General features: G+C 30.5%; 1 protein-coding gene across 1 annotated transcript in view; it reads right to left on the bottom strand.

Annotated features, from left to right (window-relative positions):
* Nucleotides 1–5,592: 5,592 nt before the first annotated feature.
* LOC113515597 (uncharacterized) overlaps nt 5,593–26,802 on the bottom strand; it is a 198,233-nt gene continuing 177,023 nt past the window's right edge. The window contains exons 3-7 of the mRNA XM_031912454.2: nt 24,979–25,056; nt 24,352–24,533; nt 11,521–11,719; nt 9,337–9,443; nt 5,593–8,224 (exon numbers count right to left, since the gene is read on the bottom strand). Coding sequence (XP_031768314.1) covers nt 8,102–8,224; nt 9,337–9,443; nt 11,521–11,719; nt 24,352–24,533; nt 24,979–25,056 — 689 coding nt within the window. The 3' untranslated portion in view covers nt 5,593–8,101. The remainder of the gene's footprint in view (nt 8,225–9,336; nt 9,444–11,520; nt 11,720–24,351; nt 24,534–24,978; nt 25,057–26,802) is intronic.

Genomic DNA, 26,802 nt, shown 5'->3' on the forward strand with positions numbered 1-26,802 from the left:
CGGCCGAATGAATGAGTTTACTTACGCCGCTTACGAGCGTTAGTGTTGCCGTATTTTAAAATCATTACCACCCCAAATTTAAGATAGAAGAATTATAAAATTTAATTAAAAAGGACTATTAGTTTCGACTTAAAAATTAGGACTGTAATTATGACACTATGTGGATATAATCAGGCATTATTTATTCACTATGTTTTAAATTTGTAATAGAGATTAATGAATATATGTATTTGATTAGTAAAAAAAAAATACGTAAAAGTATTTTTTTCATCCTTTCAGTATTATTTTGTTAAAACAATTTTTTTTTGTAAAGTGAACAATGATTAAATATTTTATTTATTATTTTATATCTTATTTCATACTGTTTTAAAATATGGTAATGAATCAGAAAGGTATTTAATAAAGTTATTGCAGTTGTAGATGTTTAAACATAAATTTTATATTTTACTGTATTTATTGTAATATTGTTAGCAGCTGGAAATATTAAATTTAACGACGCAATTTTAGGGAACTGCGCCATCTAGTACTGTATTTCATAAATTAAATTTACTAGTGCTTTTTGTAGAAGTACGATTCCGAAATGATGTCTGTAGCAACGTGGTCACTGCTGAATTAAGTAGATGTATTGAGTATGTGTGATAATAGATGGAGACTAACAAGATTTGGTCTATTTTTTTTTGTATTTTAATTAATTTTTCCCGGGACTTCGTTCGTATGACCGGGCTATGTTCACTGATCGAGACAATAAGTAGGCAATGTTTTTTTTTATTTCATATAACATTGTACTAAATTTTATAACCATTGCTTAAGCTGAAAGGCACTCAAAGGTGATAAAGAAATAAACTCATTTTCAGATTTATAATATTAGTAAGAATATTTATTTTTTACATATAAAATGTATTTCAATTTCACTCAAATTAGAATAGAAGCTGAGTATACGTTATCCCCCATTCTAAATAGTACGTATGTTCTACGCCCTTGCGACTCAAAATAATCGTTAAAATCGGTTCATAAGTAACGATACCATATATATATATATATATATATATATATATATATATATATATACATATCCTGTTGCTATTCCGTCTAGTGAAGGTAAAAATGAAACAATTTTATAGCCCAAAAAATAATGTATTACATTTCATGTAACAAAGCGTTTAAACATCCGCGAGATCGCTTCAATAATACCTATTACATTACACATCTAATACAATGCCTTGCATTCATAAGTATATAATATTTATTGGCAACATACATTTCTAAAAATGTTTATTTTATTAATTATTTATATAACGTTACATATGTTAATATGAGATGTAGATTTATATTCTGTTATGAATGTAAAGAAACATACGTGAATTAGATATTTTGGTTCTTTCGATGACTGCATTAGTTTCTAGTTGGATGCTTATTTGGCCATGTGATGCGAATTAATTAATCGTACAAAAAAAAAAAAAAACAAAACTCGAAGAAATAAAATAGAAAAAAATATTATAAATTTTAATAATGTACACTGATATGTTACATATTTATTTATTTTCCTGTTATTTCTATCGTTTATTGTTTACTGCTAAACATCATATGTATATGACTAGAAAGATCGGTTCTGGGACATTTAAAGTCGTCGTTCCATCTAGCGGGTGGTGTCCTATATTAGATTTGTGTATTTTATTCTGAACTGCTTTTTCATTCTCACCTATCATCCCTCAATGGTGCGTCGACAGCGTATACCGTTAGCGCAGGCAGGGGTATCATTCCATTAAAATCTATTAATAAAAACCAGCTTGTGTTTGTATCGTTTGTTATGTTTCAGTATGAAAGGAGGAATATGGCAGTGAATGTTCGAAATTTGTTTTGGAGACATATCACCTTATTCTCTGGGAATGCAACACATTAGGCGCAGTACGATTATCACTTTATATAGGCACCTAAGTGACGGTTATCAAACATTGATTGTTATTCTTTTTTTATAATATTTGTAATAGTAAACATGTTGACGGCATCACAGGATACACTGTGATACTCATGGTATCTCTCATTCATTATTATTCCTAAGAACTATGGTAAACCTCCGTCCTTTGTGATTTCACTGCCTTATCTCTTCCTTCAAACTGGAGGACAGCCATGCAAGTACAGCTGCTTCACGATTGTAACACGAGTAACGGGGGTAGCCATACAAATGACTTTTGTATCAAATTATTTTTGGTTCGTATTGGTATTCTTATATTCTTATTATTACATATATGTATTTTAATAGAATTAAAGAAAAAAATGCAGTCGTCTCAAGAGCCATTTTCTTCACATGATTTTGTTGACAAAATAAATAATATTTGTAGAATTCCTAATGTACTTATACACTGATACAATAACCACATATATGTATATCTACTGTAAGCAACATTATTAAATTGCAAGTTGGTATACTAACGATATCAGATTTTTCTATGATAAAAATATTATAGATAATTATTACAATATGGACAGATAACCTTAAAAATATCACGTATTATTTGATATAATACCTAGTAGTAATAAAAGCAGACATTGAAACAATTTCCTTATAATGGACATTAGAAGTGGATTAGCATGCATCATAGATATTATAGTTTTTATGATATTTTAATAAAGTTACATTTTGTTATAGTACTTATTATAGTTATCAATAGTAACAAACAATCTAGAAATTATCATCAATGTTTAAGGATATGAACAAAAACATCAGAATCTTAACTATTTACATTTGAAATTTATAAAATCATAAATTATTATATCAATCTATAAATGGTCGTTTAAAATAAACAACGATCTATTACACCTGAGATATTATAAACGCATGAGAAACCGTTTGTCTATTTTTCTGTGTTTAATTCATAATTGTCTATTAATATAATATAGTTCTATTAATTCAACTATGGAAAAGTTTGAAGTTTAACTTTATTAATATATCAAGTAAGGTAGATTTTGATACTGAAATTGATTGATTTATATTGATTGAGCATTAAAATAGATAAATACAACGATTAGAACAAGCCACTTCTTTTTATACCCTACCATAAGAACAGTAATATTTATTCTTGAGACGCTACAAATATTAATTTACCACTTATTTACTAACCATATTACTCCAATGGCAGTATTCTGTATTATATGATAATCGTAAAACTATTATAACTATGGGTAATATAATAAAAATATTTTAAATACCACTGACACAGTTTAAAAGTTTAACATTTAATGATACTATACCTACTTAGTATCGTCTTCATTATACTGATTCTCAGATCAGATAATTTTTAAAAACCTTCTAATTTAAAATTTTGCGTGTGTATGTACACTTACACGCACGTATGTCGGCACGCACGTAAATGTATATAGCAAAATTTACAAATATAATACCAGTTTATATGATAAAAGTTATTAATTAAAAAAATAATTTATTTTCATATAAACTTTTGCTGTTTTTGTCTACGGCTTAGTAAATAAATGCTTTGTCTAGATGTTTTTACCTATGGACAACTACAACAAATTGATCTGTGATATCAAATTCAAATTTCGAATTCAAATCATATTTATTTAAATAGACTTGTTTACAAGCACATTTAAATCGTAATTTTTTTAAATATCGTTATTGGATATACCCATGTATGAATGGACCGTTTAATCAGGAATTAGTAATAATAATAATAATAGATAATAGTATAATGTTCTCAGTTTAAATCAGGAAGTAATCACTTGTATGTCAGATGCATTAACACATCCTATTTCTTTTGCATTAAGCTTTTAATGTCACGATGTATATTGAAGCATGAAAGATTAAATAAATGTAATATTCTAGCCGTGAACTTTTCACTGTTATTAGATCGTTCAGAATATATATCTGTCTTTATATAAATATGTCAGTAGTATTTTTATATTTTCTTATTCAGCTTGGATTTAAAAAAAAAATGGTGTACACACACTGTGATATATGAAAATAATACTCCTCCGAGTAATTTGTCACAGTAAAATTATCAACTAATACAATACTGTTTAGATAAATTAATAAATATATACGATTAATATACGACATGATAATAGAAATAATACTTATCAGTGCAGACGACTATACACTGCAAACAAATAAGCATATCTAATTAAATAATTGTAATAGGGTTCCGTTTTTTTATTTGGCTACGGAATCCTAAACAGGTAATTAGAATGATATTTATCTTATTTAGAACCAAATGTTAGGGGCTTCTTATACTATTAATAAATTAATTATTGGATTAATAATATTATTGAACCTGACGCAAATTAAATTCAATATCAATAAAAAATAACAAATTTGCTTACTAGTAAAGTAAGTAAAAGGATTGTCACAGGCATTTATTTATAGAACAAAATGCAATTATCTTTGTGGTTGTGGTGATTAAAACAATATGCGTACACTAATGTGAACAACTATATTTGAATCTAATGCAGCAGGGTGTCATGTATGTCAATAGTATAGCTTGAAGGGGGGAGAGGGAATTTTTGCAATGGAATTAAGTCAAATTTTGCTTGGTCTCTCCTGGAAACAATTACATTAAATTTGTGGCAAATTCATCACGATGGGCTAAATGATCTAACTTCATCCTTACCTATAACCCCTATCTGGTGCCGCGTCATCTATACCGATAGGCAGGCGGGTTTACCATTACATTATCGTTAAATAAAATCCGTAGCCTACGTCTATTACGTATTTAGGGGAGAAAGGTGTGCTAAATTTATGTTATATATATATAATTCTGATATTTAATAGTGTAACAAGCCCCTTTTGTGATTCTTCAAATAAAGAAATTCAACACTACAAACAATATTATAAGATTATTGTACTTTATCTATTCTAACAAATTGGCCTCACTATTTGCTTTCATATTTTACTATAAATACAATTCTTGCACAAAGCGTTACAATATTATGTTAATTTAATTTAGACATTAACATTAAATATATCTAGTTTATATCTATATACAAGATTTGGCTTGTGATTACACATTTCAACACATATTTTAATAAAGTCTATCTAAGAAATTTTTCAATTATAAATTATAAAATAAATAATTTATATTTATTTATAGACGAATCAATATATAAGTAAAGTAACTAAAAAAGTTTATTAACAAATATTTTGTATTTCTTACAAAAGAATATACGTCTTATATCAAAATTGGAATATTTTTATAGAAAGAGAATAATTAGGTCAGTATACAATATAATAATTTTAACTACATAAGTTATTTTCCAAATTTCTAATCGGAATGTTATTTATGATTCATTAACATTAAAAAAATATTTTGCTTTTAAGCAACAATATTTTGTCAATATGTTTTTTTATTAAATATCATATTGAACTCTAATCTCTTGTGTGAGATGATATTTTTATTAAAACATCATCTTTATGATGAATAGTCCGAAATTGGTTCCTTAATAAATTCATTCAAAACACTCTTCATAAATGCTTTCTTAAAAGTAATTTACGCTTTTATTATTTTTGAAATTTTAGTTTATAATATGTATATAATAAGTCTATATATATGTATAATGAAAAAGTTTAAAAAAGAAGAAGGAATAAAAAGAAGACTTCTGAATGAAGTCGAAACAATTTTCGGAAACGACAGACATGTCAGGTCATAAAATTTTCTGTTATAACCACCATTAATGTCAACTTGAGATATACGTTATTTATGGTGTTTTTTATAAAAAATATTTTCATTATTCAAAAAAGGAGGTTAAGTGTAACCTTCAGGTGGGCGTATATTTCTTTGCAACTTTAGTATTTAATAGTTAAAAAAATTATATTTTTATATTTTCAACAACTAGGGAGACATGTAGAGTGAATTTTGGTGCATTTGTTCGGACTGATAGTGAATAAATATTAATCTGTTTGTGTAACTTTATTTCGTCATGCAATTTTAAATTACGGTCTAAAATAATAGACGTTTACTAACAAGTAGGTATTATGATATGGTATTTCAGATATGAAAAAGAGTATATCGTAGATACAGGTTCGCTTTCATTCTTGTATAAATTTATCTATATTATTTATATACCATATTAATAACACATTGCAATGTACAAACGTTTAATTGTATATAGTACCATTACTTCTACTAAATGTAGATAAAATAAAAAAGTGAGATATATTTTTAATACCTATAACTTCACGCAGATCAGCGCCAAACTTACAAACAACCTTTCAATTAACCTTTTCCGTATAATATTCTAAATTAACAATTACTATTTCAATGTTGAACACATACAATGGCATTTTTATCCGTATGCACATACATTCAATTCTTTATATACTATATATGTCTATTAACAATTATATGGGTACACATACATTACACAGTATAGATAAAGCTGTTAGGATATTCTTTTCATACAGGCTGAAATCCAAGTCGTTAGCAGTACATAAAAATAAAAATCTACCTTCTATTGCATCGAATCTATGCTAAACCATAGATTCTAATTAGGGAAGATATTTCATTCAAAAATGACAAGAAATTTTGAGTTTTCAATATTAACTTATCGTACGTGCTGTATTAAGTACGGAGTGCTCAAAATTTTTGTCGTATTTCGCCTTTTTTTCTTTCTTTGGTGAAACATTTTATATTCCTATAAAAGGATGCTAATGATTTATATTTCATCCTGTATAGAGATGAAAGAAATTTCATATGTAATATTGATATGACAAGAGTAGGTATAAGAATGACTAGATGAAAAGTACGATTAAATAGATTGTCTAAAAGTGATTATGTTTTAGGGTTATACGTATATGACAACAGCAAACATTAAAAGCTTCGTATTAAACAAGATGGCACCTATTATCTGTTTTAGGTATTTAATTATGTATTTTGAACAACTGGAAGTCAATGATTAAAATAATATTCAAGCGATACAATTAATATGACTTTTTTTAGTAGATCAAGATCTTAAAAAAATGGAATTATTATATAGACTCAAGCATGTTAATGCTTGCATAGAGTTTATATTGTTTAAATATATTATAATTCCTTGACCTTTATACAAGATGTTCTGGAATCTTTTCTTATCTAGCCAGTCCTACCAATACCAAAACGAAAAAAATAATATGGAGTTAGAGTGTAAGTAACTAATACAGACATCGCTTAAGCAACCATTTTATGTAAACATTGTACATCTACCTTCCAAGTAAAGAAACATGGTGCCACCTTGTATAATTCTGTTATCGAAATAAAAAATACGTAGTAATCAGAAATCACATTTCACAGAAGGAACGTATGAAGAAATAAATGCGAAACTAAGACACTGCATGGTTAAGGACGAGTACTTAGTAAACACTAAACCCGAATCTAAACTTACACTAAACAAAGTCCAATGAACAAAGTAGCGCAAAATAAACGAGTACTCGTCACACTATTCGCCGCTAGCTGCCACCACAGCTTCCGTCTAACACACCATATGTGACCACAAGATATTCTCCTCTGTACTGACAGTAGATAAAGTTATTACTTCATATAAAGACGAAGCATATAAACGGCATCGTATAACTTAGTAGTGTTGATATATTTTCATTGTGGGGAAGATATATAGAGAAATAACAAGCATTGAAATTTTGGTTTTCGATCTCTCTTTTTGCTATGTGCACTTACTAGATAGATCTATCTTGTAGTTGTTTTCTTTGCATGATTTATTAAATTTAAACAGTTGTCGATTATTGGGTATATATTTATAATTTTTCATTAAATGTTTTCGTCATATAAAAATAACATGAATAAAAGTAATATGAAAATAAATTTAATTAAGATCTGATTTGAAAATAAAAATATTTGGAGCAATGTGTCTTGTAACAGTCATATTTATTATTTTAATTTCGAAGGATTGAATGGATATTTTTTTACAATTTTATTAGATGCCTTCCATAGATCTTCTACTGTCAGTAATTAGGTATCATTATTCAAGCGTTGCAATAAAAATTGTCGACGGAGACATATATTTCTCTTGCTCTTACTTCCATGATTGTCTCATCTCGCTAGCGACGACTCGACCTTTGGCGGTCGGTGAAGGAGTGCCTCATTTATTTGCGCACCCCGCGCTATGGGTCAACCTCATGGCAGACTTCCATGTAGTCAGGATCATGCATGATATCCTTGATCATGTCTTTCAGCATAGTGTATCGGGGAAACATCGGGTATATTTTCGAACTGACGTACTCCGACTGAAAAAAGGAAATAGTATTTATTCAGTTAAAGTTTAAGTAAAATATATTCAATATAACAATAATTCATATTTTAAATAGAAGCGTTGTTAATATCATTTTACAATCTTGAAATGTTGGAACTGATAAAAAAAAAACAATATTAATACCCTTTGCTGAAAATGCCAACCCCTTATGTACGACTCTTACAAACAAAGATGACATTTTCAAAGTAATTTGTTTAAAGATCATTCCATTAGGAATATTTATTTTTAATGCCATTTATGTCACGCTCAGTTGTTGAACGTATTGATTGAAATATATTATGAATAGATTAAGTTCTTGTTGAAATTATAAAGGATTTATTTATGCAACTTAAAATGGCAATGAAGTTGACGGCCCACCTGATGGAAAGCGGTAACTGTCGCCTATAGACATGAACAGTACCATAGATATAACAGAGTATACTGTTTCACCCAAGCATGGGGGGTATCCCCATTCGTTGCCATTTCTGAGGACTCAGGTGTTATTCCTCTGTACCCTGTAATTTCACTGCCCTTCAAACAAAACACAACCATCAAACACAACTTCTTCATCGTTGAATCACAAATGGGATAGAGATACCCAAGCAAACGACTTTATATTTGGATTGACAGCAGCGTCCCTTTTATAACATCACTAAAACCACACCGCGGTTTCCAACCCGTTTGCCAAGCGTCGCAACTGCTGGCAATATCCCCCAATGGCAAAGCTAGTCTCTAAGGGAAGCTTATATTCAGCAGTTTACAGTTTACGACTGATATGATGATATTTATATTTGCAATTTCAATAGGATCGTAGGATGGCTTCACATAAGGAAACTGAAATATTTTTGATATTAACGGAAAATATTGTGTATATCATCACCGTCAGAGTGCATATACATGTAGGTATATTAAATCATATACGTCACAGACGTTAGTTAATACTGAACAGGAAATTTTGTATTTTCCATGATTATAAAAATCACTTTAATAGAACTAAATGTACTAAATATTAATTTTCGTTGAATTGTTAATGTTGTTATTGTTAGGATGTCAATATAATATGTTTACGTACTTTTTAAAAAATTAAATAATGATAGTGTTGTGTACCTTAAGCTCCCTGATGAGGTTCCTTAGCCCAGTATATTTCTTCAGCAGGCGATACAAATCATTTGTCATTTGTGTGTTCTCGGCTTCTATTTGAGACGTTGTCATGTCTGAAAATATAAGAAATTACAAAATTATCCGTGTCATTATAAAGGAAGAACACACTTCTTTCACTCATTTTATTCTTACCTAATCGTAATAGTCAATTTCAGACTAGGGAAGCAAAGAACAAAAAAAAAACTGCCAAGCTATTTGGTTTAGTGTACTCGCAATACTAGTTAAGAACCTTCTTTTATGGGAGAGTTCTATCTTATGTTTGTGATGTATGTTATTTGAAATTATCGACTAGGCTGGCAAGAGATCTGAAGTAAGAATAAATTATTTGTGGTCTTTTCATAATATTTATAAACTAGTACGAGATCATGTTGGCAAATTAAAACATACGCAATAGTAACACCTGAAATGCTATAAATTATCTTTAGAGTAATTACCACAAATGTTCGTAATATTATACCTGTTTATACTAATTATTTAAATCAATTCATGTGCCTTAAATGCATACATTATTTATTTCTGAACATTGTAATTTACCAATAAAATAATTATAATAAAAACAAACAGTAAAAATCCAAGATAGGTATTTCATATTAATATTGAGGTAGAGACGTGGTTATCGTATGAGGCAACTAAGAGCACTTAATTGTCGAGGGATGGGCAGCTGCATTCCTTTTAAAATATCATCAAAGGCTTAGTGGGTTTTCCCAGTAGTTGCCATACTTGATAAGAGAGTTGGCTAGCAGTTGCCAACTCGCTTATCAAGTATGGCTACTTAGCATTTGGTGATGTTTTAAGAAAGGCACTATTGCCTATCTTTTGACTGCTAAGTTTAATTATATCGCTTTATGACACCTACGGCCAAGGAAAGGGGTGGTCCATTCTATCACACAGCAATAGCATATTATATACAATGTCAATTTAGTACTAATATTAAATAATATTGGATATGTTAAAGTGAGTGTTTGTTGCCTCCTAACATCAGCTTCCTTATCTCTTAAAGCTCAATCAATAGTGTAAGTGTACTATAATTTCATGACAATTGGTAAGTTAATAACCAAACTAGATAAAGTGGGGGGGGGGGGGAAAGTGATTGTTAGTAATGGAGACTGAGAACCCATTACTAGTAATATACCCAACCAGGTCGACCTTCTCGCGATTCTCCCTGGAAACTATCATGGTTAATTCCTGATGAATTCATCATGATGGGATAACTGACCTGTTTTCATTCTTATCTATCACCTTTCACTGGTGCTTCGCCAGCGTATCCCGTTAGCGCAGGTGGGGTTACTATACCATTTTCACCAATAAAAAAAAACTTGATAGAGTTAGGATTAAGATGAACATAGGTTACTTTTTATGTTGGTCGATCAATCTATCCTGGTTATGTGGAAAAAGTCGTGGTTAAGAACTAACATACCTATATTTAATATAAACTGCATTTGAACAAACCCTATAGATCTTTTTTCTCGTTATCAATCCAATCCTCAGGCGGTACGGTTTGTGTTTCAATTTGTTTTGCTCGTGCTTAATTCCTACTTAGAAGCGAGCTTGTGGTCCACCGCGACATTTAATTTAGATTCAAGAACACACTCCAATTAATTTTGTAAGCGTTTACCGTGAATAATATCGAAAAAGGTTTATTGATGGCACGATTTTTTTGTTTTTATTTTTAACCATTCTAATTATACCTACTTATTACGCAAAATGTCGTTTTTTATTTTCAAACCGTGTCTCTGATTTTTTCCGCAGGCAGTAGGATCAGGATATATTAACGGGAATAAGTATTCCGTATCCTTCTGCATGCTAAATATTATGTTTGTGTGTGTATGTGGGTATGTGTGTGCGAGCGCGCGTATGTGTGTGTGTGTGTGTGACAAACAAATTCACTTTCAAATTTATAATATTACAGTAAATATAATATTATTGAATTGCCGTGTGCTCCCGGCAAAGAATGAACCATTCTTAAGGCCCATGTTCAGCAGTGGACAGTTAGCGGCTGATATAATAACATTAATAATGGATACACAAAAGGGACTCTTTAGGTATTTGTAAAACAATATTTTATATCATTTACTTAGAAATCGAGTGCAAGAATTATTCAGTCATAGTGACAATAAAAAAATACATTACCATTCAGTCTTTCTATCCGTTCCCTTCTGTCTGCTGCTTCTTCAGCTAGCTTCGAAGATGTCTTCACACCTTCTCCAGATTTCTGTGTCTTCTCCATGATGGCGCATGCTCGGAGCACGAACGCTGGTACTGTTTCCGCTTTTTCCTGCCTCGGGATCTCGACTAAGGACCAGTACTGCGTTTCTAGGCGAATCACATCCTGGAATGTTATAAACGAAAATGTTTGATATTCATATAGATAATACTGATAAAATATCAGAATTAAAATTTGTAATTATTTTACAAAGCATATTGCATTTAAATTGTTAATAATTAAGATTTTGTTCCACAATAAAAAAAAGACTTCAATTGTGGCAAAATCAGTTATTTTAATTTAAAAAGTAAATTACTAAACTGATTTTGTAACAAATCAAGAACAAATCTGTAAGTATATCCTTTTAGATAAATAAAACAAATCGGTTTAAAACTAATGGAGTTGTAAGGTAACAAACAGTAAAAAAATACAACCCAATTGTGAACATCCTTCTTTTTGAACTCATACTTTTATTTTATTAGCAAAAGCCTGAAATAAGTTAAGCTTTGTATGCTAAGCTATGTATGTTAATTAAGTTAATTAATTTGTTTTCCCATATGAATTAGGATACAAATTTCTATAATAACTTATAGAATTTTCTTATTATAGATTAGATCCATCTGTTTAAAACCAAATTCCAAAGTAGTTCAGTCGTAATAAACATGTTCACAAAGTTTCATATATATAATATTAATACCCTAATATGTAAAACTCACAAACACTTTGGTGGTTAGAATGATTTATTGAAAGGATTGCAATAAAGTTTGTTTATAACCCGTTAAAGTTTCTTTGCTATGATTTTAAAGCCTAGGAGAGTCGTCCATTTTTATCACAAACGAGCCAGTAACAGGTAAAGTTTAAAGCCAGCTTTGCTCAAACTGGGGACACTTGTAACAAGGCTTGTTGCTATTATGATCGAACTCAGTTGCAAACTGTTCCTTTGTCCCGTACGCCGCCTATTTGTCGACGCTTTATGTCATCAACAAGTTTGAAAAGCAAGCAAGCTGGAAAACCGTATTTTGCGTATCACTAAAAGGAACACATTCTTTATATTTTTTTATACTAATAAAAGACTATTTCAATGGAGAAGTTCACTTTTTAATTAATAGTGCTTTTGTGATATTGCCATATCTATATAACAAACTTACTAGCGGTGGCACAGAATGGGCCAACCCTTCATCAAGCTCATATATATGTAGATATATACATATATACTTCGTTAAGTATCTAGCATCTCTACTTGTGATGGCCAACCTGCCTGCCAAGCATGCCAACTACTGGCAAACCCTTCAAGGGGGAGGCCTAAGTTCAGCAGTGGATGGTTAAGGGCTGATATAATATGAATAAAACTTGTAAAAATTTAAGACTCTATTCTATAAAAAAAACCAACTTCAATCGTGGCAAAAAGAATATTTTTTATTTAAAAATTCAGTTACATTTAAAAATTAAAATATACAACAGATTTTGAAATTGGTTTGTAATTGACGGAGATATGAGGTGACAAACAAAAAAAATATCACCGAATTGAGACCCGCCTCATTTTTTTAAGTAGTTTTAAAATGCGATTTACTTTCGCAAATTTTTACGAGACTGATGTCTACATAATTTTTATAGGCGTCAGTTATATTATTCTCGAATAAATTTATATTTAAAGATGTTACATTTAATAAAATTCAAAGAGCTGTTTAAATTACATATTGGGTATATTAAATTACATATTTATGCAGAACATTACTTTCTTTAGTTTGGTTAGTTTTAGTAGTTCTGTTATGTCCATGGTACTGTTCATGTCTATAGTTGACCGTTACCACTTACCAACAGGTGGGCCGTCTGCTTGTTTGTTATTCTAAGGCGCATAAAAAAAAAGATATAGATAGGATTATTACGGTACATGTATGGCAACTAATAGGACAATAAATTGGTCTTTAATCGTGATAATAAATATAAGACCAATATAAGAGTGAACTTTTATGGTTTAAAAAAAGTTATCAAATTTTTTTTGCCTATTCTTTTCGTAGACAAACCATATATAGGAGCATAAAAAAGTTTTAATTATTAAATGCTTTTGATTAAATTTATATTAAGAAAAGTTACTCGTACTTCTACTCTAATCCTTACTAATAAATGAAGATGTGATCTAAAATAACTCTGTTTGTTACCTTATAGCGCCTTAACGGTTTAAGGTATCAGTATGAAATTTAGTATACACATGGTACATAGAAGAATAAAGGATTTTTTTCCTGGTCAGTGAACTATATGTTCACTGACCACGCCGGTCACGCGTAAAAGATTTATAATTGTCGAATATATGTATATATATACGAAAAACTATCGATGTGCTTACATTCTCTTTTTAAAATTAGATATTACAATTTTCATCGGTTAAAAAAAGCAAAAAATGAACGACTTAACTTTTTAAATTCATGTCAATATTATACAGTCAGTTCAACTAAACCTAGACTATCACAGTATGGTTCGTATTCAAGACTTAAAGTGGATAAGTTTTCCTGGACCACAGCCAGTTCCGACAGATAAAGACCATTTTCCCAGTCGCGAATGCTTGTCTTAATAAAATAACAGTAAGATTCCTCAGTTAAGCAAATGGCTTTAGTAGTTGCCTTATACGCTTTTTTTTAATTTTAAGATGGCAAGACTTATAAATATTTTTTTAATATTTACCGTTCGTCGTGAAAGAAAATGGCTTTAGTTAGTACTTAATTTAAACGCTTCTTTAACTTTAAAAAGGAAATGCTTATCGTCGTAGTAATTGTAAATAAAATTCCTTTGTTAACAAACTACTTTAGTATAAACAAACGAACAAATTACTTTAGTATATATTTACTCGTATTTACATTATGTGCTGTTTCCCTAGAAACGATAAGTTCGTAGGTACATATCTTTTAAGACTGGCCATTGTATTTGTAGTGCGATCTCGTTTTTTCCCCATTCTAATTTGTAGGTGTTTCGGAAAATACTTTCGTGCTAATTACCTATAAATACCTAGATACTTCTTGTGTAGAGTGTACTATATCTAGACCCACCGGTTTAATAAATATAATTACAAAAAAATTATAAAGTCATTGTTCAGCTTATTTTTTAGCGAATTTTGCCTTAAAAAGAACGAAATAGTAAATAAATTTATTGGTATAGATCTTTAACGTTGATTTTTTTTCTGCTTTAATTGAAGATACATTCGAGCAATAATGATATTCAGAAATGTAATGTTACATTTCTGAATATCATATGACTTCCTTTTACCATGTGGTAAAAGGAAGTCTTCCGCCAATCTTCAAGAGGTTACGCAAACAAAACAAACAACTGGCAAGCGCTTGTGTCTTTGTCTACTTTATTCTTTATTGTTAGCTAGAAAGAAGGTTTCAAGAGTATTTTTATTGTAATGGAATGAATAGAATTAAGCCACTATCTTCCATTATAACAAAATTAAGGATTATTGAAATTCTTATGACAGTTGTTTAGTAATATTTCTTGCTCCGCAACAAAGAGTAACTTCTGACATGACGAATATGTAGATATCAATAAAGGGCAAGCTTTCTCGTAGATAACCTAGATTGAGAATATTTTAATTCAAAAAATAAATGCGTTATGTGTTTATTAGCAGATGTTTGTTCTGCAAGGAAAAACGACAAATTTAATATTAAACGGACGGATGAAATAAAAGTAAAGTTAAATATATATGCAAATAAATTTAATTACTGTCTCTTTTGCAGCTAAGGTAAAATTTCGTCATAAAAGTTTAAAATAAAATTGTCAAAAGGTAAACTCAATGATATTGTAACATTTTAATTTTTTTTATTATTTATTAATATGTGTTATCAAAAAATATAGCCACAAAAAAAATACAGATAAACAAAAACTTGTTCCTTATTTTGGAATTCGCTTTGAAAGGAATTACTTTTTATGCATCTGATCTAATGAGAGAAATGTACAAGAAACAAAGTGGCTACCGTTGAATAAATTGCATATTTATGAGCTTTTCCCTAGGGGTATGTTAATCTTGATTAAAAGATTGTCGTTCAGGTGACTTAACTTGGCTATTTAAGTCATTTAAAATTTGTCTCTTTGTCGACGTACTGATAGATAATGATTTAAGATTGTGTTCCACAAAAAGCAAACCAAATTCAATTGAGGAAAAACTACTTATTTTGATTTAAAAATTAAACTACTGAAATGATTTTGTTAAACTTTCTACCCAATGTATTACGAACGACCAATTTTAAATATGAACATCTTTTCAGACAAAAAAAAATTCCAATCTTCAAAATAAAAAAATATACACAACTGTATTAAGAACTTCCTTCTTTTTGAAGTCGATTAATTAATCCCGATAAGTGCAGTGCCCAGAATGACTTAGATTTGGTCATATTATTCCTTTTGCAACAAGGGTGGGTCGACATTATCTGAAAATATACCTTTCAAATCAATAGTATAGTATTGGTTGTTGAGAAATAAAGACGAAATTGTATGGACTTCTTTTAACATTTCGGTACGGAACCCTATACAGAGGATCTAAAGTAAAAAATACTTCTTTTATGGGGAGAAACCCCATGGCCGAAAGTGGAACTTTAATGGATTGGTAAGGCATATTAGATTTCAAAAAGAAGGCGGTTATCAATTACTTTAACTTTTTTTTAGACTGATTCTTAATCTACATTCAAAATTATTTTTGTAATTAATAGGGCTTATTCTCGTATTGATCTTATATTAATTTTAAGACAATTGAAGCATTTGAAACTATAATTTTTCACGGAGAAAAGCTATTGTTTATTGCTAAATAAAGTATACTCGTAGACTCGAGAATTCCGAGTTCTTAACAAACCAATATGTAATATAACCAATATGTAATATATTACCTCTGTACTTTAATAAGGTAGAAACTGAACATTTATATTTGTTTTAAATCACACCAAAACATAAAAACATATCAATAACATCTTTCTTTACCGGTAATTTAACGATAGCAATATTTTAAAACCGTCAAATATTTCAATACGGAGAAGGGATTCTTAGTAGTGTTAATGGAGATTAGTAACCCCATTACTAGCAGTTTACCCTATTAGACCGATTTTCACGCAGTTTCTCTTAAAATCACTGTAGTAGCTAAATATTTTTGAATTCGACACAAGGGCCAACTGACCTGTTTCCATCCTCACCTATCATCTCTCACTGGTGCCACGACAGAGTATATCGATAGCGCAAGCAAGGTTAACATTTAATGGAAAGAATATATGACCGTAGCTAGGAAGTGGGGGATTTACGGGCTATACCTTACCTTAAAAGGCTCAATGCCCTACCTTAAAATGAAAAGTCGCAAAAAAATTAGACAGATTTGCTTTTTCGAAGTCACCTAATTTTGGCTTTTGCCCTACCAAAAAGTTCTTTTGCCCTACCTTAAACTTGGGTTTTAAACTACGATCCTGCAAGAACATCAGTATTAGTATTAGGTGACCACAACACATCAAATTAAATAAATTTAAATGTTTTAAATGTAAGGATTTACAAAACATTTTATCATTCACCGATGTGTTTTGTTGACTGAAATCGCTTTATTGCGTAGTAAAATGTGCTTGTTATTTTATACGGAACGATGCACGAAACTTTACTTCCACTTATCGGATTTGTTATTAAGCTTTACGTGATGTTGCCTATGTCGTGAATCATCGAGTAAAAGGTGATTGATCGAGTCGTGAGACAGCACTGGTCGTGCCGATTGTATCTATCGATTTACAATTATTGGAGAGCTTTGATCATCCATTCAAGGACGTCTAGTAATGGTTGACTGACATTAGTGATTAGTGAGGAGATAGATGATGAATATTATGTGTACGTTTTTTTTTTTCAATAGATAATGGTATGAATGGAAATAGAATGGTTTACCTTCGCTATCGATATACGCTGGCTGGCTAACATTAAGAGAAGGTAGTTGAGGATGAAAGTAGGTCAATTAGGCCATCGTGACAAATTGAAACATAAATTGTCTACGTAAGTTTCCAGGAGGAATCGCGAGGAGGGCGACCTGATAAGGTATATTGCTGGTAATGTGTCTATTAGACGTCATTATTAACACTTCCTCCTGTGACTCAAGTGGCTCTCAATTCGCCTTCGCAGTAACTGGCATATTTTTTTTCTCTATTCTATCCTTTTCAACAATGTTACTCCTAATTAACTTAATGAACGATTTGTATTTCTCGGGGATGTGCAGAATTATGGTTTCCGCAGTGCTGAAAACTTGCGCCTTAAAACTTCTTATCGCAGCTCTTAACAGCTCTTACATGTGTGCATGCTGTAAGATTTTGGAACTTACTATACACAGCGCCCAGTCATTAGGCACCTTCAAGAACCTAACTAAATTCCAATATTTGTCATTATAAATTGTTTTTTTGTTTTTATTTCTTGTTTTTGTCCAATCATATCTACTTGTCTTGTTAGTGTGTGTGATATAATTATATATATGATTAATATATATTATTTAAATAATAAATACCATTCTCCCACTATGTGTATGTAGGTATATACAATAGTACCTATCCTATAGGTATATATACCCAGTGATATCGTGTCATTTCTGTATATTTATTTGTAATGTCAGGCTTGATATGAATTTGTATGAACATAATTAAGTAAAAGGTCTGGAACTGTAACACGTACCTATGTTAGTACAAAGAGCAACCAGAGCCGTAGGGCTTTCGAAACATAAATTAATATTCGGAGAGAAATATTTATGTGGATAAGACCCAATGATGTCACGTATTAGTTTATCAAATTTGATATGTTCTCACTACACATCTTTTAGTGTTATTCTCGGTATATATATAGTTATACATAAAAAAAATTGTCGTACCTATCTAGGGTCATCACAATAAAATAAATAGATAATAATAATAATTTCTTCTTATGGCTATTATTAACAATATTGTCAGTTTATGCATAATTAAAAATAAATAAATTTAATTTAATGGTCTTTTTTTGTGAATTCTTCATAAATTCTTAACTGATCATCATGATGTTTCAATCGAAAGTTGTTCACTCTCATGTTGTGTTACATACATATATATCTATCACGCCTGTCTCTCATTGTAGTAGGCAGAAACTAACACATAATATATACTCATTTTACTATATTAATATTTATTGGAACAAAAGCTTATATAATAGGCAAGTCGCATTGTTGGTAACCCTACACACCAAGAAAACGTTCCGCACGGTAACACCATACGACACAATAAGCAGACGTGACTGGGTTTCAGCGGTCGTTGTAAATAATATTCAACCCCGAGGACCGGCTTGCTTATTTACAACGAGAGTGGAAAAGTTATTTATTAATAAGGAAACTGATATGCGAAAAAATTTAGATTTTGATCCGTAAAAAAATCAACAATCTTAATAAAACTAATATGTTAGGGACATGGGAGTAAATCCCATCGATTACATAAAAAAATCAATTCGGAATTGGCGAAAACATTTCATTAAGGTGGAATTACATTGAAATGCAAGAAACAGGGATTGTTATAAAGGGTAGTTTAAAACCAGTAAAAAATAACTTTAATAAAAAATAATAAAAAATTGTCTGACAAAAAAAAACCGACTTTAATTGTGACAAAACCAAATATTTTGATCTAAAAACTGAACTGATGAACCGGTTATGATAAAATTTCTGTGAGATCAATTTGTGAGTATATCCTTTCAGAGAAAAAAAATCCAAATTGGATCAGTACTAACGGAGTTATGAGGCAACAAATATAAAAAAGTATATCTGAATTGAGAACCTCCTTCTTTTTGAAGTCGGTTAAAAATAGTATGTAATTGAGACGGGAATGACACGAAACACAAAATATGAGTATCTCCGTATCTTCTTTCGCGTTGAAACCATTTAAGCACAATTGAGCAATATATATCCAAATATATTGTGTATTTGGATTGTGTTCCACCAAAAAAAAACTGATTTCAAATGTGGCAAAACTAGTTATTTTGATTTAATTTTTTTTTATATTTATAATAAGTTTGCTATTGTAATCTTTTGGAGGAAACAATAAAGAGTATCTATCTAATAGACCTGTAAGTCTTATCTTTTTAGATAAAAAATAATTCCAAATTGGTTTATAACTGACGATATTATGAGATAAAAAAAATAGCCAAATTGAGAACCTCCTTCTTTTTGAAGTCATTTGAAATTCTTTACAAACTTCCACATTAGAAAGTAGGATTAAAATTGCCTTTGTTACTTCGTCATTTTTTGTAACTCTGTTAGGGATTTTCGTTACGATAAAAAGTAATATCGAACGAACGAGAAGTATAAGGCCTCAATTGTTCAGTTAGGAGGCAAGTTTCCCCTCTCTTGAGAAAAATCTTTTGCTAACGCGAGCAGTTCTATCGTTATTGAATTTGTTATTTTTGTTTTGGAATAATGTAAAATATCGAAATTTATTAGTATCCAAACTAAATCTTTTCACTCAAACGAGAGAGTTTATGAATGCGATTAAATTGTTTTTTTTTTTCATTCGGAGCACAACAGATATAATGACAGGGCAGAAATTCAGCGGAGTGCTGAGTAGGGAAGGTTCGTTTACGTGACTCGTTTACAATAAGGACGAGAATTGTCGAGCACGTACGCACCTCGCGAGATTGTTAACTAAGTTAGAATGTTTTCACACAATTATAGCTGTCCAGAAGAGGACTAGTTAGATCAGGCTGGAACTTTTTGCTGATCCTCGTTGCTATGGGACTAACTGAGAATTTATCGTAAATATTGGTATTGTTGTAGCCGATCTTAGTTGCCATGGTAGTAACTGAGAATTTTAGATTAGAGAGCAGGTAGATTATAAGTCCTAAGTATATTATAACTAATTAACTATAAAACGAGACATTCATTGTAATAAACCTTTTTAATGAGCTTACTACCTTGTTACAACAAATTACGACTTAGAGAAATTTTAAGTTCATATTTATTATAATATATTTTCCAAATTATTAAACAACTATTTATATCCCTTAGTTTTACCCATATGAATTAGGATAAAAGTAGTCTATGTACTAAGGTATATTGTATATTTCTACCAAATTTCATTAAATTTCATTAAACCGTTTCAGCGTGATTAAGTAACAAATACCCAAAGTCCAAGCACTTTTACAGGCATTTTATACATAATAATAAATTAGTTTGTACTACATATATATTCCATATAAGAATTAAAAAAGCAGAATATTTATTTTTTCATTTAAAATTATATTTATTTTTTAAATATTTTCCAAACATAATAAGAAAATCTAAATAAGAAAGTTTAGTTACTAAAAATCTGACATACTTATTAAATATTCTCAAAAGTCAATGGTTTAAAGATTATTCGACAGTTTTTGTTATATTGTATAGTTATATAAGTAGAAAACATGGTTCTGCCTAAATACTATCCGTTTTCAGCTATTTTCACACGAAAAGTGGATACCAACGTCACAGGAGAAGCCTTTATGCCAAAATTACAAGTTTGTAGCCTTTATGGTTTCAGAGATCATTTGCAGATACATGTAGGTATACAATTTTCCCCTTTTACGTTTTTATTCAGAAATATTATCATTTTTATCAAAGACTAGCTATTTCTTATAGTACTCGTATTGCCTGCGGGAATCTATATTCTATTCCCTTGAGAATACTCAAAATTCTTTTCTTGGTATATTTTATTTATAATTAACTATTTGCACATTTACCAATTCATAATTATTATACAGATATTAATCAAATAGGAAAATCATTATAATAATTTAGTGTGATCAAGATTGAATTTGGAATTTTTAACCGACTTTAAATATTCACTTCTATTTTTTCATATTTGTCGACATCGTCTCTAAATCTGGACAGATGTTACTAATTATTTTACCAAATAATATCATATTAATTTTAATATAATATATTAATATACTAGTGGCCCGTCCCGGCATCGTACGGGTGGATATTTTTAACATTTCCCTTTACTGCTCTGCTCCTATTGATCGTAGCGTGATGAAAAGTATACTATAACCTGCCCAGGAACATGAAGAATAATTGTACCAAGTTTCTTTAAAATCCGTCGAGTAGTTTTTGTTTCTATAACGAACATACAGACAGACAGACAGACAAAAATCTTACTGATTGCATTATTGGCATCAGTATCGATTACTAATCACCCCCTGATAGTTATTTTTATATTTATATTTATATTTATATTTCATGTACAGAATTGACCTCTCTACAGATTTATTATAAGTATAGATAAATAATATTAATTTATCATGACCGCAGTTACTTTTTTTTAAAGAGCAAAATGTTTAATGCTACAAATCACACAATAAATACGAGTACATATTAGTGCTCACATAAGCAAGCTTTTAGATGGAATGCAGATTTCATATTTCTAGAATAAGACCAACAATCCATCTAGATCGAACAATTTCGGTTGTTCGTAGATCAGTCAGTTTCCTCTTTATGTTATGTAGATTAATCAGCTTTATCTACAAGCGACGCTTCTTGAAAATAGCTATTAGGGGTCGTGGTTAATTTCTCAATGTAATTACTGCGGAGCCTGTGGCAAACAGAGGATAATTTAACTAGGAGATTCCGGAACATTCGCTTGCCTTTGTCATTACTTAGGTATTCATGAAACCGACAATACAACATGACACGCTTTGTGAATACTACAATAACTAAGCAGAATTGACAATTTGAAATATGATTCAGATTTTCAATAAGAAAACCCTATTTAATAATAATGATAAAATTATTAGGGAATCAACAGGAGGGTAAATCGTGTCGATAGCAAAAGTAATCATTGAAATCAGTTTTAAAATTTAAATTCTAATGGATCGTCAAAAATTACGAATATATCTAAAGACACGATTCAGTAACAATTAAATGTCACGAATTGACAATTATAAATGAGAACGCACGACTTACTATTACGAAAAATAAATGTCAACGATCATGTTCTAATTTAGCTTGGTGAGAACATTTAGCATTATGTCTGAATTTAGAGGTTCAATTAAGTTAAGTAAGCTCCCGGTCGGCTTGGGGGAGTATGTGTTTTGTTGTTTCATTCCCTTCTATATTATAATAAAGTTGTATATTCCGTTTACCGAGTGTTAATTGTTATTGCTTATTATCAGCAAAATTTAAAACAATATAAAGTAAGACACATTTTAAGAATACTTTGCAACTTACAAACAACTTAAGTGGAGATAGGCAGGATACATGATAAGAGAAAAGAAAGAGAAATAGACAAGAATAATAACAGAATGATACCGAAAGGACAGTAAAAGAAATAGAGATAGACAAAATAAAAGATGGGGGAATGACATTAGGAAAACAGCATGTCCAGTATGAATTCGCAAAGCAAAAGAGAAGGAAGAATGGAAATCTTTAGAGGAGGCCTACGTAGAACAAGCTGTATTAGGTTAACAACCGTTTTAAATATTTAATTTCAATATAAATTATAAAAGTCAGTTTTAGTAACATTTTTATTTAGTACCTTTATAATTATGTAAAAATAAGGATAACATTAAAGGTTTTTTATTTTATTTTTTATTAAGTACGTTCCTGCCGCTGATTTCTACAGTTATAAGACTTTTTAATAAAACGTCTTTTAAATAATAGATCAGCAGAAAATAATATTAATACAATATATAGTATAATAATATTACAATAGAACGCACTCGGAATGGCTGCTCTCAATTTATTTTATGTGTGTAAATGAAATTATAACTTCACCCACGACATTGTTATATACTAGTTGGGCACCAGTGAGGAATGATAGGTGAGGCTGAAGTCAGGTCAATTGCCCCATCATGACAAATTCGACAAGAATTAACCTGAATGATTTCTAAGGGGAATCGCGTGGATATCGATCTGATAGGGTATATTTTTTTATACAACTTACAATGGCAAACAAGCTGACGGCTCACCTGATGGAAAGTGGTAACCGTCGCCTATAGACATGAGCAGTACCATGGATATAACAAAGTATAATGTTTCACCCATGATACCCCCCATGTGTTGCCATTCTTGAAGGCTCAGGTGTTACTCCTCTGTACCCAGTAAATTCACGCTATATCTCACCCTTCAAACCGAAACACAGCCATGCAAACACAATTGCTTTACGGTTGAAACACGAATAGGACAGAGGTTGGATACCTAGATAGAGGTTGGATAGCAATCGACCTTTGTACAAAGTCTCCCTCTGGTAAATGGAGTTATTAGATCCCCATTACTAACAATCCATTCTCCTTCCTGCTCTTAGGCAGCAGGATCTTAATCTATCAAGTTTGACATGTGCAGTTGGTGTTTAATATATTAGGTCAGAGATCTTTGTGTATAAAAAAGGCAGCATAGAAACTCTTGGTGTGAGGATACCAATACAATGAGTATTATAATAAATATTCAAATAAATTATAAATGATCATACCGGCTTAACTAAACTAGAGGATTTAAACGCTGGAGGGAAATATTAGTAAAAGGGATTATTGGCCTCATTGCTAGTAGTAGTAGCTATATACACCATCAGATTTACATCCAAGCAGTCCTGGAAACCACCATGATTAATTCCTATTGATTTCCTTACCGTGGCTCAGCTGACATGATTATAATCATCACTTATTATTCTATATTGATACGTTGAAAGCGTAAATCAATGATGCGGTCGGGGCTAACATTCTATTTACATCTATAAAAAATACTTATATTTGAAGTATATTACTAAATTAATATTGCTGTCATTTACCTTAATCATAGCCTTCAGCATCGGGTATCTAGTAAACACGTTCCTCTGAGATTTAGATTCGCTGTACCGTGCCATTAGCGTCACAAGAGCTTTCTTTGCTGTATCATAGTTCTCATCCAGTCTCACCCGTACCGCTCGCAGTCTCTCATTTGTTTCGATCACCTCTTCCTTTGTCTGCCCGCCTGGTAATGAATAAATATAAAATTATTTACATACTTAAATTTTATTTTTTTCTGGGGCATTACTTATTAACAAAAATCTATTTAGGCGTCAGAAATTTATTAGAGTATATAAAGAAGGCATGTTATAATAAGGAGCCGCTTTAGTATTGTTTTAAAATCGATATAAGTAGTTTTAATTGTAAAATAGTATATAAAAGTTGTAATTAGTAGGTTTAGAAAAATTATTTGGACATGAGAACATACTCCAGACCATACTGCATCATTTTATACAAAATCTTGTCCACGGATCAATAAACAGCTCACATTAAATAGTGCCATGAGCTAGTTTCCAAATAAAAATATTTTCACATTCTTTATGTAACTTTTAATCGTAATGCTTTATTTGACAGTGACTTTCTGATGATATGACGATGATTTTACATATAAATAATAAAATTATACTTACTAGAAGTGCCCTCATCTTTGACATCTTGAACTATCCGACGAACGCTCTGCGTGAACTTGCCCACTAGGTTCGTACTAGCTGAAACAAAGAAAAAGAAATCTTTGAAAAATCAAACATATGTTAACTATTTATGTATAACAGTAAAACAATTACGAGTGTGACGATATATATGCACATATCTGTATACTTGCATTGATATCATCATACTCTATTAAACTATTATAATTGTAGTTATTTTAGCATTTATAATAATAGTAGTCGACACGAACAATGAGGACTGACCTTTTTCGCATCATTTTATACAAAATCTCGTCCACGGATCATTAAACAGCTCACATTAAATAGTGCCATGAGCTAGTATCCAAATAAAAATATTTATACATCCATTTTTAGCGAATAAAGAGAAAACAAAGGACAACTTTGGAAAATTTTACAGAAAGGAGATTTTAGTACAAACTTTCCTTTTGTGGCTCTAAATAAAATTCCGAAATTTCCAAATGAAATACATGCAGACACGTGTACAGTACGAGGTAACATAGAGCACTTAAACAATTAATTTGTTTTCGAGGAAAGAAAAGAAATAAGACCTTATCTACCCGCCAAAAATATTATTAAATTAATATACTAATTTAATAATATTTTTTAAATTAAGTACTAATGGCAATAGATAAAATCAGTTTCAAATATTATGAATATATAAAAAAAAATTCGAATTTCGAATAATACAATCAGAAGCGAATGATCGCAAAGCCAAAAATTCATTTCCACTTGATCAGATATTATGAGTGAAGTGCTCAAGTATTGTTCGATCTAGTGGAAACAAAGTTGGGGTAGCCTCCAAGTTTCCAACACGCTAGTGCACTCAACGGGCGACTTGAGCCGCCTGAACCGACCAAAAGCCGAGCGAATAAATGGACGATGAATAAACTCTCGGCTGATAAATGTAGCAGATGGGACAACGGGACGAATTTGTTCACGAATTGCAAGCAGTTTTCAAAATGCTTCGAGTATGTTTATCAGCATCATATGGTGATAACGCCTGTAAAATAGTATTGGCTATATAAAATAACTTTTATTTACGAAATAATGTTGCAAATTGTTATTTACCTGTATAATGAATGCTTATAAATATTTTTTTACGTTGGATACCTCATTTGTATGAAATTTTAATTTTAACTTAAAAGTTAATCAATTTAAAAGAGTTTATGATTGTGTTTTGAATTAAAAGTTGTGAATAACTTATTTAAACTAAAATGAAATACTTTCGATTAAACTGCCAAACAAGTGCGGAAACACTTTGAAATTATTATATACATAAAAATGCATACGATACGAATAGTGAATCTCCTCTTGTTGAAATATTTCAATAGGAGAAGGAAGAACATCTAAATATTACATTTTAACATTTCTAATATATGTAACGACACGGAACCCTGAGAGCACGAATTCTACTCGCACCTATCTTTTTTTTTAATAGTTTATTTTGAATATTACCTTATTCCCATCTTCGTCTCTTTTGTATCTTTTGACGAATTCGAATGACTAAGAGGACGATTATGAATTGATTCCGAGTTCTCAGAGATTTTTAATTATGCAGACCTGATGTCACCGTGATGAGGCATTAAGTTGGTGACTCGCCGACGGGTATCAGTATCAAGTGGAGTAATGTTGGATGCCATTACTATATTATGTTTTAACCTTCGCACTTGGAATTGAAAAAGTTTGACAGGCCGTTCAGGCGCGGGGAGACATTGCTTTGTCCTCAAAGTGATTCATGACTGCTTCCATGAAATTTAAAGCGCCTTTCTTAAATACGTTGTATGA

The sequence above is a fragment of the Galleria mellonella genome, unplaced genomic scaffold (assembly GCF_026898425.1).
Source record: "Galleria mellonella isolate WM207_F2 unplaced genomic scaffold, CSIRO_AGI_GalMel_v1 utg173, whole genome shotgun sequence".
NCBI lineage: Eukaryota > Metazoa > Arthropoda > Insecta > Lepidoptera > Pyralidae > Galleria > Galleria mellonella.